This window comes from Serinus canaria, chromosome 1A, assembly GCF_022539315.1.
Source record: "Serinus canaria isolate serCan28SL12 chromosome 1A, serCan2020, whole genome shotgun sequence".
Lineage (NCBI taxonomy): Eukaryota > Metazoa > Chordata > Aves > Passeriformes > Fringillidae > Serinus > Serinus canaria.
The window spans coordinates 69,874,741-69,889,982 of NC_066314.1; the positions used below are offsets into that span (position 1 = coordinate 69,874,741).

The 15,242-nt window shown below is 41.5% G+C and overlaps 1 protein-coding gene across 12 annotated transcripts in view; it reads left to right on the plus strand.

Moving 5' to 3' along the window:
- The window catches only part of PLEKHA5 (pleckstrin homology domain containing A5), a 162,523-nt gene that overhangs the window by 80,447 nt on the left and 66,834 nt on the right, over window positions 1-15,242 (plus strand). For all 12 annotated transcript variants that reach the window (XM_050970204.1, XM_050970205.1, XM_050970196.1 and 9 more), the window contains one exon: window positions 15,054-15,137. In XM_050970204.1, the coding sequence (XP_050826161.1) occupies window positions 15,054-15,137 (84 nt within the window). The remainder of the gene's footprint in view (window positions 1-15,053; window positions 15,138-15,242) is intronic.

Genomic DNA, 15,242 nt, shown 5'->3' on the forward strand with positions numbered 1-15,242 from the left:
ATTGATATATTTAAATCTGTGTGTCACTGAACTACATGACTGAAAGAAACTTCTGGCTTTGCCTCTAAACTGAGCCAGGTGTATCAGTCTGCCTGTTTTACTGGTGAAAGGGGGTTACATGTGCTTCTTTTGGTATTGAAACTCCTCTTTTATCTAAATAATATGATCCCTCCTGTGTGAACACTCAGGGTCATCTGCAGATTCCCTGACCTACCCATATTTTCACATTTTCTGCAGTAAACAAGTGAAAGCTGTCATGCAGAGAAGAAAAAATCAAAAGCCCAAAGTGTGGTGTTTATTTTGGGAGGTGGAGAGGGGAAGGGATAAATTTCTGATTTCACCTGAGCAGTGAAGTAGTTTAGAGCCATGATCATGGAACAGATTCTTTACCTCAAAATACCTTCTGCCTAATGAGGAGAAACATGAACAACATTCATGGCAAGGCACTGTTGCTTGTTCATTCTTGCTTTTGGGAAAGCTGATGAATTCATTGCTTGAACTTCACTTTTTTTTATTTTCCTCAGACATTGATCTGTTTTCACATCCTAGAATGTTCTTTTTTGCAAAACACTTGTTTTGTGAAGGCCAAGTTTGCTTTTATAACATAACATACTATGAAATCAAGCTTTTAGCTTGGCATTAAATCGTTTAAAACTTTAGTGCCAGTCATTTCAGGGTTGGAACTCTCCAAGCAAAAGTGAAAATAAATTTCATCTGAAGTTGTTTGACCAACATGTATTTTGGCTTGTGCATTTTCTGTTCCTTTAAAATACGTAGAGTAGGCTGGATTGTTTAGTTTGGGTGGTTTTGCCTTAATTATCTCCAGAAAAGGGCATGAGGAGAGAGGAGACCGTGGCAGAAGTTTTTTGCTGACTTGTCATTGGCAGAGCATCCTCAGAGCCCTGCCTGAGGCAGGCATGGATCAGGAGTGGGTTGGGTGTCAGCAACCCTATAAACAGCAGGCATGGGGAAAGCTCAGACTCCCTAAATTCCTACTCCAGGCAGGAGTTCTTCAAGGGACAGTTTGTTTTCAACATGCAGAACTTGCTCTAGTCCCCACTCTTCACGTGGAATGAGAAATTCCTGGTGAACTGATATCAGTTTTTTCACCCTCCCGGCTTCTGCTGTTAAAATTCATTGCTTTCTGAATTTCTGCAAATTGCATAGGAGTAGAATAATATTCAAAAATACCTTCAAAGGCTCTGCTTTCAAGGGTTCTTTTACTGTGATGTCCACCATTAAAGGGTAACATTGTTGTCCATACAGGTCTCTGTTCTAGAGATTTTATTGCCGCCTTCATCAGAGCAGGAGGGACAAAACCAGGCTGATCAAGAGTTAAACACAGTCTGTGATTCCTGTTCCATCAGCTCTGTGGTGCTTGGAGCTCCCCTGAGCACCAAAAATAAGAGTTTAAAGCAAAGAAACAAATAAATACTGGTATTTTCAGCCAGGAACGACCAGGGGTGTTGGGTTTTTTTCCTCTTTGTGCCAATTCTAAAGTATTGTGCTACTCCAAACCTGCTGGCCATAAATTAAAAATAAAAAACTTGCCACACTTTAGAGTTAGGAAAGGGAGTACACCCATAGAGAGGCTGGATCCCCATTAAAAATGCAAGATTTGGCTTGCCAGAAGAAAACCATTCAGCAACTTGAAACAGAAAATTGAATGTCAGAAGGTACATAACAAGTGGAGCTGTACTGAGTAGCTGGAGAGCTGTAAAAATTCTGCATAGCATAGTTCTTTATAGATCTGGAACATCTCTAAAGCTGCTGATTCTGCAAAGAGGATGTAAGGTGAGAGATACTGTAAAAACATATTTCTTTACAAATCCCCTGGTTTATAGTCTTGAAATGTAGCCTAAAATCTGCTTTCCTGATACAATGTGTAATCCAGAAAGAAAAAAGGTGGGGGAAGGAGTTTTCACTTCTGGGTTTCATATGAATATTCCCTGCCTTGAAAATCTCTTCCTTATGTTCATGTTTTCTCCTGGTAAGAAGAGAATTGAGTAATGTTCCATATGGTCAACAGCAGTTAATTTGAGTTCTTTGGATACGATTTTACTAGTCCTTTTAAAGTGTTTCCAAAGCCAGATTCAACAGGAGAAAAACTTAAACAAGTTCCTAAAGAAGTCTATAAAAATGATGTTCCCACCCAATACAGAGGGTGGTTTTCTTTTCCATTTTAAAATCCCATTAAATGACTGACATTGAGAGTGATCCCAGTGTTCTTCTCTCCCTGACCCCTTGCTCTGCACAAATGAAATAAACTGATTTTCACTTCCCAGAAGGAGTTTCTCAGTGAACTGAGCCTTCACCAGGATGTTTTTCACTACCATGTAGTTACACTCTTAAAAATGTCACATACAGATGAACTGCTCTCACATTAAAAACACAGCAAAAAATCACTTTTGCCTTCTTGAGGCTGAGGATGTCCTTACACAATAGTCAGCTGCTGTGAAAAAAGCCAGTTCCATGTCACTTTGCTGTGCCCTGAGCTTGAAAAAAACCACCTGAGAAAGAAAAGCAGCTCCCAGATCCTGGCTGTCACCGAGGAATGGATTTAATGGAAGGTCATTGGAGGCATCCTGTCTGCTCAAGGGGTGTTGTCCTCTAGTTTTCTCTGCTGCTGCAATTTAACCTTGCAAGGAACAACCTGCTGTGCCATTTGCTGAAGCAGAATGTGTGGCTGGGTCAGCAGAAGTCTTTAATAAATATTAATTGTTATTTCCGTTGTATTGTGAGATAAGGATACAGTTGTGAGATGTCAAACTAGGGGACTACTGAGGTATAATTTTTTTTGCTGGGTATTTTTCCTGCAGAGCTGTCAAATGTGCTGACAGTTCACTCTGTAAATAAAGTGTAGTTGTTCCTCTGCATTTATGAAGTAAAAGGATAATGCAGATCAATCTGTGTAGGTGTTGAAATCGAGGATGTGAAAATACAAGGGGAGGCAGCCAAGAAATACTTTTTTGTCAAATGGAAATTTCTGAACTTCTAGAGCCAACAGTTTGATTCTATGAGACCAGCAGGCATCAAAGTGATTGACAGTCTGCATAGAAGCAGTGGGTGGCAGACATAAACTCTTGATCAGATGGGGTTCTAAAATCTCATCTGGTAAATTGAATGATGATGTCTCCTGCTACCTAAGTGCTGCTTTTCTTGTACTTACTTTGGCCAAGTCATCTTTTCAAACACCTGACATGAAGCACATTCTAAAAAGCAAATCTGTTGATTTTTTGGGGTTTGTTTTTTTTTTTTAGTGTATTTATTATAGCACTTTAAATAATTAATTTGTGTTTACCCATTACACAGATTTTTGTCCTTAATTTTAAAAGGCCAAATTGCTTTAATTAGAGAGAGAGTGTTACTCTTCATCTGCTCTGCTTCCTTACCTGATAGAGAGTATTGGTGTTGCTGCCTCTTCAACCATCTGTCTAAACTGTGGTTTTCATTTCTTTTATAAGAAACTTGCCATTGAGGTGGGAAGAAATTAGAACATTACTTAAGGAAATAGGATTTAATCTTTTAGTGTATTGAGGCTGACTTGCTTTTTTTTGCTATTTGTTAGGTAGACGGGTTCTAAAAATGAATTCATTTTCTCAAAATAACTTTTGTTGTGGATATTTTGTATTGGGGTGGGTCCATCTGGGCTGACATTCTCTGCCTGATAAGGACTTGTGTTGGTGTTTTCAGTTGTGAGAGCACCACGTCAAAGTCTGACACTCTCTGCTGTTGTTCTATGGACAGTGTAAGGATGCTTTTCCTGAAAAGCAGGATTTTTTTTCCTCAAAAGCAGTCAGTGCTTGCCTACTTTTTACAAATACTTGAAGTTAGCAAGAGGAACAATAGGCAATGATGAGTTTAAAATAAAATAAAAGAGGGGATATGTGGCCTCTCTGCAGTCAGGTCAGTTCTCAAAGTTTCTCCATGAGCCTGACTGGTGTCCCCACCTCTAAATTAAAATCCATTCTGTCTGCACCAGGCTGGTCAGTCTGACTGAGGAGCAGATGAGCATTAGGTGTGGATGTTCCAAGAAAACAGTGCAGGGTCTATTTTAAAGGATGTGAGGATTCCAAGAAAATCCTGGGATAATTTCTGATCTGCTTGTGGTGCCAAACAAATCCCAAACCCATTTTATTTGTCGCTGACATTTTAATCTTTTGGAGACTTGTAGAACCACTTGCTGCTATTCCAAGGCACAAATATTGTTATTTTTCTGAGATGATTCAGCTCCTGAAGCTGCACCCAAAGGAACTGAAAGAAAGGAGAGCTCAGGGAGGCTCAGCTGGGACCTTGGGGATGACAAGTGACACGTTCAGTGTTCCAGCTCAGTGCCACCCCGTGTGTCCCTGGGCTTGAACTTCACGTCACAGGCAATGAATGTTTTTAATGGAGTTTGTAGCCTTTTGTCTGAGCTGAATGCAGGCCCACACATGGTGTAAGCTTCAATTAATTATCCTCTGGGGCCTGCTGCATGAATTTGCATATGCTCTATCAGTGGGCCACCAAGATTATTCAATTAAATCCTCACAATGGCTTTAAGAAGGCCAGTGATTAAAGCCTTAGTGATGACTGTTCATTTATAAAAGAATTATTTTTATAAATTTCAGCCTCAGTGCTTATTTCTTGCAAAGTGGGATCTCTTGGGAGGGACAGCTTGAAATACAGGATGTGTCTGAATAGGTACCACAGTCACAACTGATGGACAACTGGGTGCAGCAGCATTTCAGCTGCTTTCTTCTCTCAGATTGCTAAAAGAAAGATTTCTCATCATTTCCCAGATGGCAGTGGCTTGGCAGAAGTTTGCCAGACCATTTTTCTCTCTCAGCAGACTTAGGAAGGCTCTGGTTGTGACCTGGTGTATTCTGATGGAAGTGCTGCATAAACGTGGTTTTCTTTCAGACCTTCTGCTGAGTTACTGATAGAAATGTGGTTTTATTTGATAAAAATGGTAAAAATGGCTGTTTACCAGAGGTGTGGCTGTGTGGTGACTTTGCCAATTCCCAGGTATCTGAAGTGATCAAGAAATGGAAGTTGTGTGGCTGTCTGGGGACAGTGCACTGCTGTTACACTTCTGTATAACCTTGGCTGAGATGATTCAAGGATTGCTGTGATTTACACAATCTTAAAAAGTGCAAAAACAAAACCAAAGCAACCCACCATTCATACAAACAAACAAAAAAAAACCACCCAAAAAGCAAACAAACCTGAGTAATAATAAATAGTACCAGATAAGAGAAAAATGTCACCAAAGATAGAAAACTTAAGATAAATCAGGTATTTAACTACTGTTAATGAATATTGGTGTTTCGATCCCAGATTTGCAAAGCAACACTGTGGTTTTACAAATGTCTGATGATATCCTGCTGTTGAATTTGAGGTAGTAATTCACTGAAATTATACATATTTTCTGTTTTTATGGATCTGTGGGATTTGTAACTCAATAAATTCAGGAGCTTTACTTTTTTGCACTGTAGGAGGAGTTCTGTAGGAGGAGTTTGTTGAACAAATGTACAATTGATTCCACATCAATAGGTCTTACACTGCTTAAATTGTCTGCATTCACTTTTCTTAGAAGTATTTTTAGCTTTTTTTTCAAAATACAATTATTAAGAAAACATGTTAAAATTGCTAAGAGGAATTGCTATTAAAGTTGCTTTCTCTTGTAAAATATCTCTAATTTTCATACAGTGAAATGGAAGCAAAAGTCAGAACTGCCTTTTGAATTCCTACTTCTCTTTCTAAAGCTTGCCCAAGAGCTCATCTCACTTTGGCTTTTAACAAATGAAATAGGCCAAGGCTTGCACAAGTGAGCTCAGTGGTGTGTGGTGAAGGTAATTTTCTGTCTAGTGAGCTTTGAAAACAGTAAAAGTTGCTCTGTAGCTGTAAAAGCATTTGCTAAAAGTTTTTTTTACTGAATTTGATGCTTGTAGTTGTGGAGGGGGTGACTAAGCTCAATTATCTCAATTATCTCTAATTTACTTGGTGTGATGGATTTCTTCTGGTGGTGTTGTACAGTTGTGCTCATGCCATCTGTGTCATTTGTCCCTTGTAAATTCAAGTCAGGTTCATTTCTTGTTCTGAAAATCTCTAATATTGTATATGTAAGAAAACACCAATTAGTGGTTTCTAATTAACCCCTATTAATGAAATGTCCCAATTATTAGTGTGCCAGTCTGAGTGGTCAAACCCCAGCAGCAAACACAGCTTTTTCTTTGTTTTGGAACAAAGTTGTTGGTTTTTTTTTTGTTTGGGCTTTTTGTTTTGGGGGCATGTTTGTTTGTTTGGTTTGTTTGTGGGGTTTTTTTAGTTGGTTGTTTTTGGGTTTTTTTTTAATTGAATGTGGCCTTTTGTTGCCCTCTCTACAAGTCAGCTTTTACTTGTTCTACCCTCTCTACCTCTTCAGGAGAGGCTGCAGTGTCCCTCCTGCACCAGGGAAGAAAGATTTTGGAAACCATCAGCTGATCAGACATCTGCTGTCAGGCTGGAAGGCACCACCGTGGGCATCTGGAGCTCACCCCAGAGCACAGGGCACAGCAGTGTGTGCAGATGGTTCTGGAACATCTCCAGAGAGGCAGATGACTTCTCTGGGCAATCCTGGTCTGCACAGCTCACAGAGTAGAAGTTCTTCATCGTGTTCAGGTGGAACCTGGGCGTCAGTTCCTGCCCATTTCTCTTGTCCCACCCTTGCTGGGCTTCACAGTCCCTGCTCTGAGCCCCCTCTGAAGGCACAGTAGTGTGTCTAGGTGGTTCTGGAACATCTCCAGAGAGGCAGATAACCTCCCTGGGCAATCCTGGTCTGCACAGCTCACAGGGTGGAAGCTCTTCCTTGGTTCAGGTGGAACCTGGGCGTCAGTTCCTGCCCATTTCTCTTGTCCCACCCTTGCTGGGCCTCACAGTCCCTGCTCTGAGCCCCCTCTGAAGGCACACATTGTGTCCAGATGGTTCTGGAACATCTCCAGAGAGGCAGATGACTTCTCTGGGCAATCCTGGTCTGCACAGCTCACAGGGTGGAAGTTCTTCATCGTGTTCAGGTGGAACCTGGGCGTCAGTTCCTGCCCATTCTCTTGTCCCACCATTGTTGGGCCTCACAGTCCCTGCTCTGAGCCCCCTCTGAAGGCACACATTGTGTGCAGATGGTTCTGGAAGTTCTGCAGAGAGGCAGATAACCTCCCTGGGCAGTTCTGGTCTGCACAGCTCACAGGGTGGAAGCCTTCCTTGGTTCAGGTGGAACCTGGGCGTCAGTTCCTGCCCAGGAATTCTTGTCCCACCATTGTTGGGCCTCACAGTCCCTGCTCTGAGCCCCCTCTGAAGGCACACATTGTGTGCAGATGGTTCTGGAACATCTCCAGAGAGGCAGATAACCTCCCTGGGCAATCCTGGTCTGCACAGCTCACAGGGTGGAAGCTCTTCCTTGGTTCAGGTGGAACCTGGGTGTCAGTTCCTGCCCATTTCTCTTGTCCCACCCTTGCTGGGCCTCACAGTCCCTGCTCTGAGCCCCCTCTGAAGACAGGGACAGACAGGGATGGGGTCCCTTCTCAGGGCTGAGCAGCCCCAGCTCCCTCAGCTTTTCCTCCTGAGGGATGCTCCAGTCCCTCCCCATCCCCAAAGCCTCACTGGATCCCCTCCATCTCTTTTGTCCTGAGGAGCCCAGAGCACTGCAGGTATGGCCTCGACAGGGTGAGGAGAGGAGGGTATGATGATGATGATGATGATGATGATGAGTGTCCTGTCATCAGCAGGAAGAGAGGCAGCAGAAGCCAGACTGGAGAATCCAGTGGTGCTTCTGCTCCTCAAACCACCTCAGACTCCTCAAACCACCTTGCTGCTCCAGACCCTAGTTCTCAGAAAACACATGCTGGGGTTTCACTTCAAATTGTTACTCTTAATCTTGGAATCTCTCCAGGGAGTTAACCACTGAAGGATCCTTGGAGTTCAGGTCTGCCTTGTAAAGCCCCCTTCAGTATTCTCCCAAACTTAACCTCAGATAGCAGGCAGGGTGTTAGTCATTGTTACTACGGAGTCATGCTTGCAGAATTGAACATTTTGTTCGTCTGCAGTGCTGCTCTCAGGGTACTGTATTAGACCCTGTGCCCAGGGCTGAAAATGTAATGAAATGTTGCATAAATTGATGGCACATGGTGGGTGCATCTCACTAATTACCACAATGGCTCTGTGGCCCTTACTGAGCCTCAGTATTTTACAGATTGCCAAATCTGTGACCTACAGAATGAAAGATGCCTCTCACGAAGTTCTGGGAACCCTGCAAACAGTAACTTTTTCTGACAATGGAGTGCTTGATTAGAAAGAGGAGGTTTTTATCAAAACCTTCTCAATCTGTAATAGAGTGCATGCTGATTTAGCAAGTATTTCATCCTAGTATTCTGAAAGAGTTTTTGGGGGTTTTTTAAATGTTTGCTCTTGTTTACGTAAGCTTAAATTTATGTTGGAAATATATCATGAGAGTATGTTAATCATATCTGCTCAAGTGAGAAAAGGCTGTTTTCATATGAATATTTTCACTGGATGAGTGTGGGTTTAGAATAGTCCCCTTGAAAGGCAGGCTTACAATTTTGGGACAGCAGTGCTTAATCTTTTGAAAAATAAAAATAAAAGCTGCAGTACAGTCAGTTGTATAGAAATGTCCAGATGCTTTTCACTACAGCAGCAGCAAAGATACCAAAGCTGCTCTAACTATAGCTGAGGAGGACTTAAAAGGAAAGTTTACAGAGCTGGCAGGTTGCCTGAAAAAATAAACTCAGAGCAGCCCAGGAAAATGGTGGCAGCAGGAGCTGCAGTTTAGGTGTTACATTGTCTGCCAGGAAAATGAGTAGAATTTTGTCTGCACCTTCCCAAAAGCGTGTGCACACACAGAGGGTCACAAACACTCTGTTCTCAGCAGAGTTTGGGGTGTGTTACAGGTCTGTCAGCACTCTGGGACTGGCTGTCTCTTCATTCCCACTTTTCCTGGGGCTCCCTGATGTTTGGTTACCACCCTCAGCTGTTTCCCTGTGGAACCATGCAGCCCCTTTCCCAACTTGTTGTTAGAAAACCTTAATTGAAAAAAGGCTCCTGTAATTCTAGGGTATGACAGCACTGGCAGAAAAGTGCTTGCATTTGCTGTTTGCTGTAAAATGTGGCATTACAGATTCAGTGAAATAGAAGTGGCAGCACAGCCACAGACCACATCCTTGCTTGCTGCTGTGTAGGGACTGCATTTACTTAATTTTTTTTTCCAAGTTCAGACAGCTCTTGGTTAGGTAAGTATAACTGCATTTATTGCTGTTAGAAATGAGACATTTTTGTGCTGCAGAGCAAGCACACAAGGTAGAAATGGCTGATTTGATTCAACCCCCCCAGCCCAGGTGAGGAATGAAGGGTTTCATTCACAGAAGCCCAACAAATCTGCCCTAGACTTGTCTTATGTTTGTTTCCAGTTGAACCTTACCTTTGAATATCAGAAATTCAGCATGAGTGCAGAGAGAATGGCTCTGTTGCTCTGGTAATCTTGGTCTTCTTACCGTATTTGTCATCTTTTCAAGTATTTTATCATGAAACATGCATAAAAATGCTTCTCACAAGAACTATCTCTCAGCATATTTGTGCTATATAGGAATTGTGTGTATCCGTGATAGAGATTAGATTGCCAGCCTGTGAATGTTAAGACCTAGAATAAATGTTAGGAATGAACTTTAGGAAGCAGATATTTGGTGTAGCATTCTTCTGAAATGTGTTCTCCAGTGCTCATTTCTCAAAAGGAACAGTGTTCCTAAATTAAAGACCTGGAGGTCTCTTAAAAGTTGTGTCCTGGCTTGGGATTTTGTTTGTATCCAGCCTTGGCTTTGATGGCCACATTGACAAGAAGCAAATGAGAAGTCCTTAGCACTGGGGAACACATAAATAAAGGCTGCAAAGAAAGGGCATGAGAGAAGCTTTGAAGTGGCATCTAGCTTCAATTTGAGTGGGAGAAAACCAGATGTGTCTTTGGAGGTTCTGGCCCAGCTCTTTTTTTTTTAAGAGGACAGGGAGCTCCACCAAATCATTCAATGGAGAGACCCCAAACCAGCTGTTTCCACCCTGGTCCTTTGATCTTTGTTGCCACTTTGAGTGAGCTGGTTTGTTCCAGAGGAAGAGAGGTCTAACCCTTCATTTTCAGTGTACAACTGGATTACATATCTCCTTTTCCATCCCAGCTGCAGTTATCTGAGTGAATTTCCTATGCAATATACTGACAGAGATGATAGGGACTTCAAAATAGCAAAACTGATCAGAGTTTTGATTTGGCTGACTTTTGTAAGGTGTGTTAGGACAAAACATTGGTGCACAGCATTTTGGGTCAGCAGTGATAGAAAACCAAAAAAACCTGCTTGTGTAGGACTTGTGTTGGCAAACTCTGCACTTGGAATGATGTGCTCAGCTGCTTACAAACAGAATAATATCTCTGAATGATATATTTGAGGGCTTTTTTTTTTCTTCCAGTAGTCCTTGGATCAAATTACACCAACAAAAAGATTGCTGTTGACTGTACATTTAGTGAGTAGATTAAAACTGCACAACAGAGTTTGTTTTTTTGAACATGTCTGGAAAATAAGTCAAATAATCCTGTCTTCTAAAGAGATTAAGAGTCTCAAAGGATGGGAAGGAGAGAGAGAGTAGATAAGAAGGCAAATAACCTGAGACAAATTCAAGGTTGCTGTCATTTCTGACCTGAACAGGACAAATCCTTTTGCTCTGGGGGTTTGTCCATGTGCCAGAACTAAGCTACCTTATAAATGATGCCAAAGCTTGCAGCTTTCAGAGGGAAGGATTGGAAAGGAGAAGTTTCAAAATTCTGGAGAAAAGGGGTCAAGTTAAGTTGGTGCTGTTAGGTTGGTAGCAGTTGTCTTGCACTGAGATATGTAAAAATGGACCTCCTACCCATGTGAGGCTATTTTGGTGTGGTCAGGGTTGTTTGTTTTCACATTTATGGTTGGTTTGCTTTAGTTTGGTTTTGATTCTTTCATGGCAGGTATAAAACCACTGCTGGAGTCAAGCACAGAATATTATCTTGATACATGCAAGAACTATGGTTTATTTTGCATGGAATTGCTTCTCTCACGTCATCTTAGTGTAGATTTCTGGAGCCCAGCACATTCCAGTAGCAAATATCAATGAGGAATAATTTGTGCCACATACCAAGTCTGGAAAATGCTCATGAATATTAATGAAATACACAGGGAAGTTTTTCCTTTGCCCCTAGTGTTTAGCATGCCATTAATTCAAGATCCTAAAATAGTAAAGGTCAGTTAAGGCCTTCAGAAAAAGTGCAGAAGACTTTGTGTGTGGGTGTCCTGTGTTCTCAAAAGATGGGAACAGCTGGAAGGAGAAGGAAGAGGATGTACCTCTGTGTAAGTGAAAAGTAACACACTGGCTTCTAGCTGGTTGTGTCAAAGTGCATGATTCTCTTTCCACACAATAAAGTACAGACTCATAAATATGCAGGGTTGAAACTCTCAATTACACATTGGACTTGGTATGAAGTTGAAATTAGAACTCTCAGTAAAAAAAAATTAGGTTTTTGCTTTATTTCCCCTGAGATTTATTGATGATTTATAGATTATTGTAGTGTAATAAATGAAATTCTAAGTGTGTGTGTGTGTGTAGTCAGGAATTTATGGATAACTGAACAGCTGTCTAAATTGGATGTTGAAAATGGTGAATATCAAACTGTAGCTTGGTTTGAATAAAACTCTCTGTGCTCTGCAAGATAGAGTTTAAAACAAATGCCTTAACCTACTGTTATGTGGGAGGGTTATGACAATAATTATCAAGCTTCACTACACCTTGCACAAGTATTTTGAGGAGCCTTGTCACAACAGCAGGTAAATTACTGCCAAAAATGCATTAATTAGATGAGTAATGAGAAAGCTTTCAAATGGAAGTATTTAAAATCTGCTCATCCAGTTAGACATATTTACAGTCATCACTCTTAGTTGCACAAGCTGAATTTCCAGTGTTCACCCATGAGATTTCACTTGGGTCTAAGCAGAAAGGGAATAAAAACTGTTTTCCCTTTGCCTTGAAGGGAAAAAAAGACAATTTTCCCTTTGCTTTACCCTTCTAGAAGGAAGTGGCTATTCAGGTGTAGAAGGACAATCCTCAGGAGCACGGTTCATGTCTGTGATATGTTTTCTGCCTTTTTTATGTCATCTCAACTACCTCCCATACACCTCAACATCTGTGTGACCAGTGGGGAAAACTGTGTTTTGTTCAAGGACTTTTTGGTGCTTTTGGAATGCTAGCTTGATGTATGACTCAAACCTGAAGCAAAATGTTCTCGAGTATTGCTTCCTCTGCTCTCCCCTCACTTTTCTGCCCTCTCCCTTCTCTCCCCCCTGGTTTTGTGTGGATTCCCCACTGCAGCCCTTGGGTGTGGCCTCTGCTGTATCATCAGTGATGTGCACTCACACAGAACATGGCATGTGCCTCTCTTGGGGTGGACCTGAGCATTTCTGGCCCCTGAGCAGAAGTCCTGATCCACTTATTTCCACCTTTATGGATGCAGCTGGCAGTCACCTGTCAAGGTTTCATGAGAGCAAGAAGCCAAAGTGTTTTGGACAGCTCTTCTCCATAGTTTGTTGGGTTGGTTTTTTTTTCACTTAGGTGTGAGAGTTTTTGTAATGTCAGAGGGGGGGAAAGGGTTTTGGATGGGGAAAAAAAGAGGACTAACAACAAAAAAAAAACCAACAAAACAAACCAAAACACAACAAAAATAATTATTACAAAAATAAAACACTACCACCAAAAACACGCAAAAAACCCCAACCCAACCAAAGAAACCTGGATGCTTTCTCAGGGATGTTTGTTTTGAACCCAAATTTTCTTTAGTCTGGGCTGATTTCCTTGAGAGGCACTGTATGACCAGGGCAATTGGGAATGGCACAGACTGTCCTCCAGTGTCTCTTTCCTGTCTCCTGCTTGTAATTGATCCATTTCTGCAACAACGGCTCCTTCAGGGGCTAAACTTAGCAATCTGCTGAACTCAGAGCAAAGATAAAGCACTGGCACTTGCCAGCTCATCATCAAGCTCTGTAACATGGTCTCTCCATTTAGGCATTAGTTGGTTTGTAAAATCCCAGTAGAGGAAGTGCAGAGAATTGGGCTTTCTCATCTAGGTTTATGAAGGTTTTTCCATTCATTCACCATGAAAGTAGTGTAGATTTTTTTTATTAGGCTTTTGTTTGGAGGCACCTTTTAATCAATAATGCTCTATAATTGCAAATTGTGATGGTCTGAGATGGATATTCTCCATTTAAAGTGGAGAATATTAAGATAGTCTTGTTAATTCAGGCTGGTTTTATGAAGCAGGAAGGGTGGAAACATTCATGAGATGAGCTGTGCTGCAAAGTGCTTGAAAGTTCAGCTGGTTAAATGTATAGGCAGTGAAAGAAGTAGGTGTTAAGGATGAAGTCACTTTGGAGATGTTCTATTCCAACACTGTTGAAGCAGGCTCACCTAGAGCAGGACACACAGCTGGTGGCCAGGCAGGTTTGGAATCTCCCCAGAGGAGTTTCCCCAGCCTCTCTGGGCAGCCTGTTCAGTGCTCAGTGCTTGTTGCCCACGCTCAGGGGGAGCTGGGGGTGTTTCAGTTTGTGCCCCCTGCCCTGGCCCTGTGCTCTTGTCACTCACCCTTCAGACACTGGGTGCCCTGATAGGATCCCTCTTATGGAGGGGTTTGACAGCTGGCTTGTAAGCAAAGCTGAGTTAATAGAAGAAATAACAATGGGTGATTTTTGAGTGTATTTATAGTAAGGAAGAAGACAAGGCCATCAGCATGGAAACAGATTAGAAAAGATAAATTAACATTTTCATAAGCTAAACTATGTACATAAATAAATGTGTATATGTGCCTTATTAAATTGCTATAAAATTTTCCAATTGTATTAACACTAATTGGTTTGCACCAATAAATATAATAAGTTATTGTAATGTAATTAATGACTTAAAATCATGCTTTATTAAAAGTAAATAAGCTGGAGAACATGCAGAACAAAAAACTTTTTTCCTTAAACCCTGATTGTGTGTGTATTTCACATCTAACCTAACAGTGACACCCTCTCCATCATCTTTTCTCCAGGCTAAACAGGCCCAGCTCTCCCAGCCTTTCTCCCAGGAGAGATGCTCCAGTCCCCTCCTCATCCTCACAGCCCTGTGCTGAACCCTCCCCAGCAGTTCCTTGTCCTTCTTGCTCTGAGGAGCCCAGAACCAGCCCTGCCTTTCTCCTCTTCCCTTCAGGGACTGGAGCACTCAAGCCCAGACATTTCTTCCCTGTGTGAGAGCCACTGAAAGTTGTTGAATTTGGGCAATTCCTTCCAAGCTGTGGGAGCTGCTGTGATCTCTCAGGACCTGCAGTTCAGGGGAATGAGATAATGCAAAGGGAGCAGTTTTGTGCTGCTGGGGATGAAACTCACCCTCCCAGCCCCTGGAAGACACTTCTGAGCAGCACCCTGAATTAAAAAATCACCTGCAAAAGTAGAGCTGTGATTGCAGCTCCTCACTCTTACTCCAGGATATTTTTAACTATTATAAATATCTAAACTAGATATTTTAAACTGAGGATGAAGACAGTTGCTTTTACAGTAGTGTTTCATCCTTACAGAGCAGTTGTATCTGTCTCATGTTCAACTTGTCCCTGTCCAGCTGAAACCCTGTTACTGAATACATAAAGTCATAGCTGAAGTGAATTATCTCTGTTCATATATTAACTTAAAACCTCTCACTTTTATTATTATAACCACTTTTATTGGTTTTTAAATGCAGGGTGGTTGCTAACCCAGTGCCAATGAAGATTCTTCAGTAATCATCTTCAGTTCTCATCCTTTCTCTTTGTGTAAATATATATATATATATATATATATATGGATTTGTGAGTGTGTGCACTTTTGTTACATGCCATAATGAAATATTCTTACTTGTTTTCACTGAACTGATACATTTGATGTACTGGATTTACAAAATTGAGCTGGAAAATCAAAAGCTATTGCCTAATACTTTTCTTTCTCTCTCTTTCACAGTCATAATGAACGAAAAGTGACCTGCAAACATCCAGTGACAGGACAGCCTTCACAGGACAACTGCATTTTTGTTGTGAATGAGCAGTAAGTGCCTTCTGCTTCACTCTATAAAACACAGGTCTTAAAGCCCATTAATAATGAAGTAAGATTCAGTGATTCCTAGTGGCAATATTTATTTTTTTCCAAGTC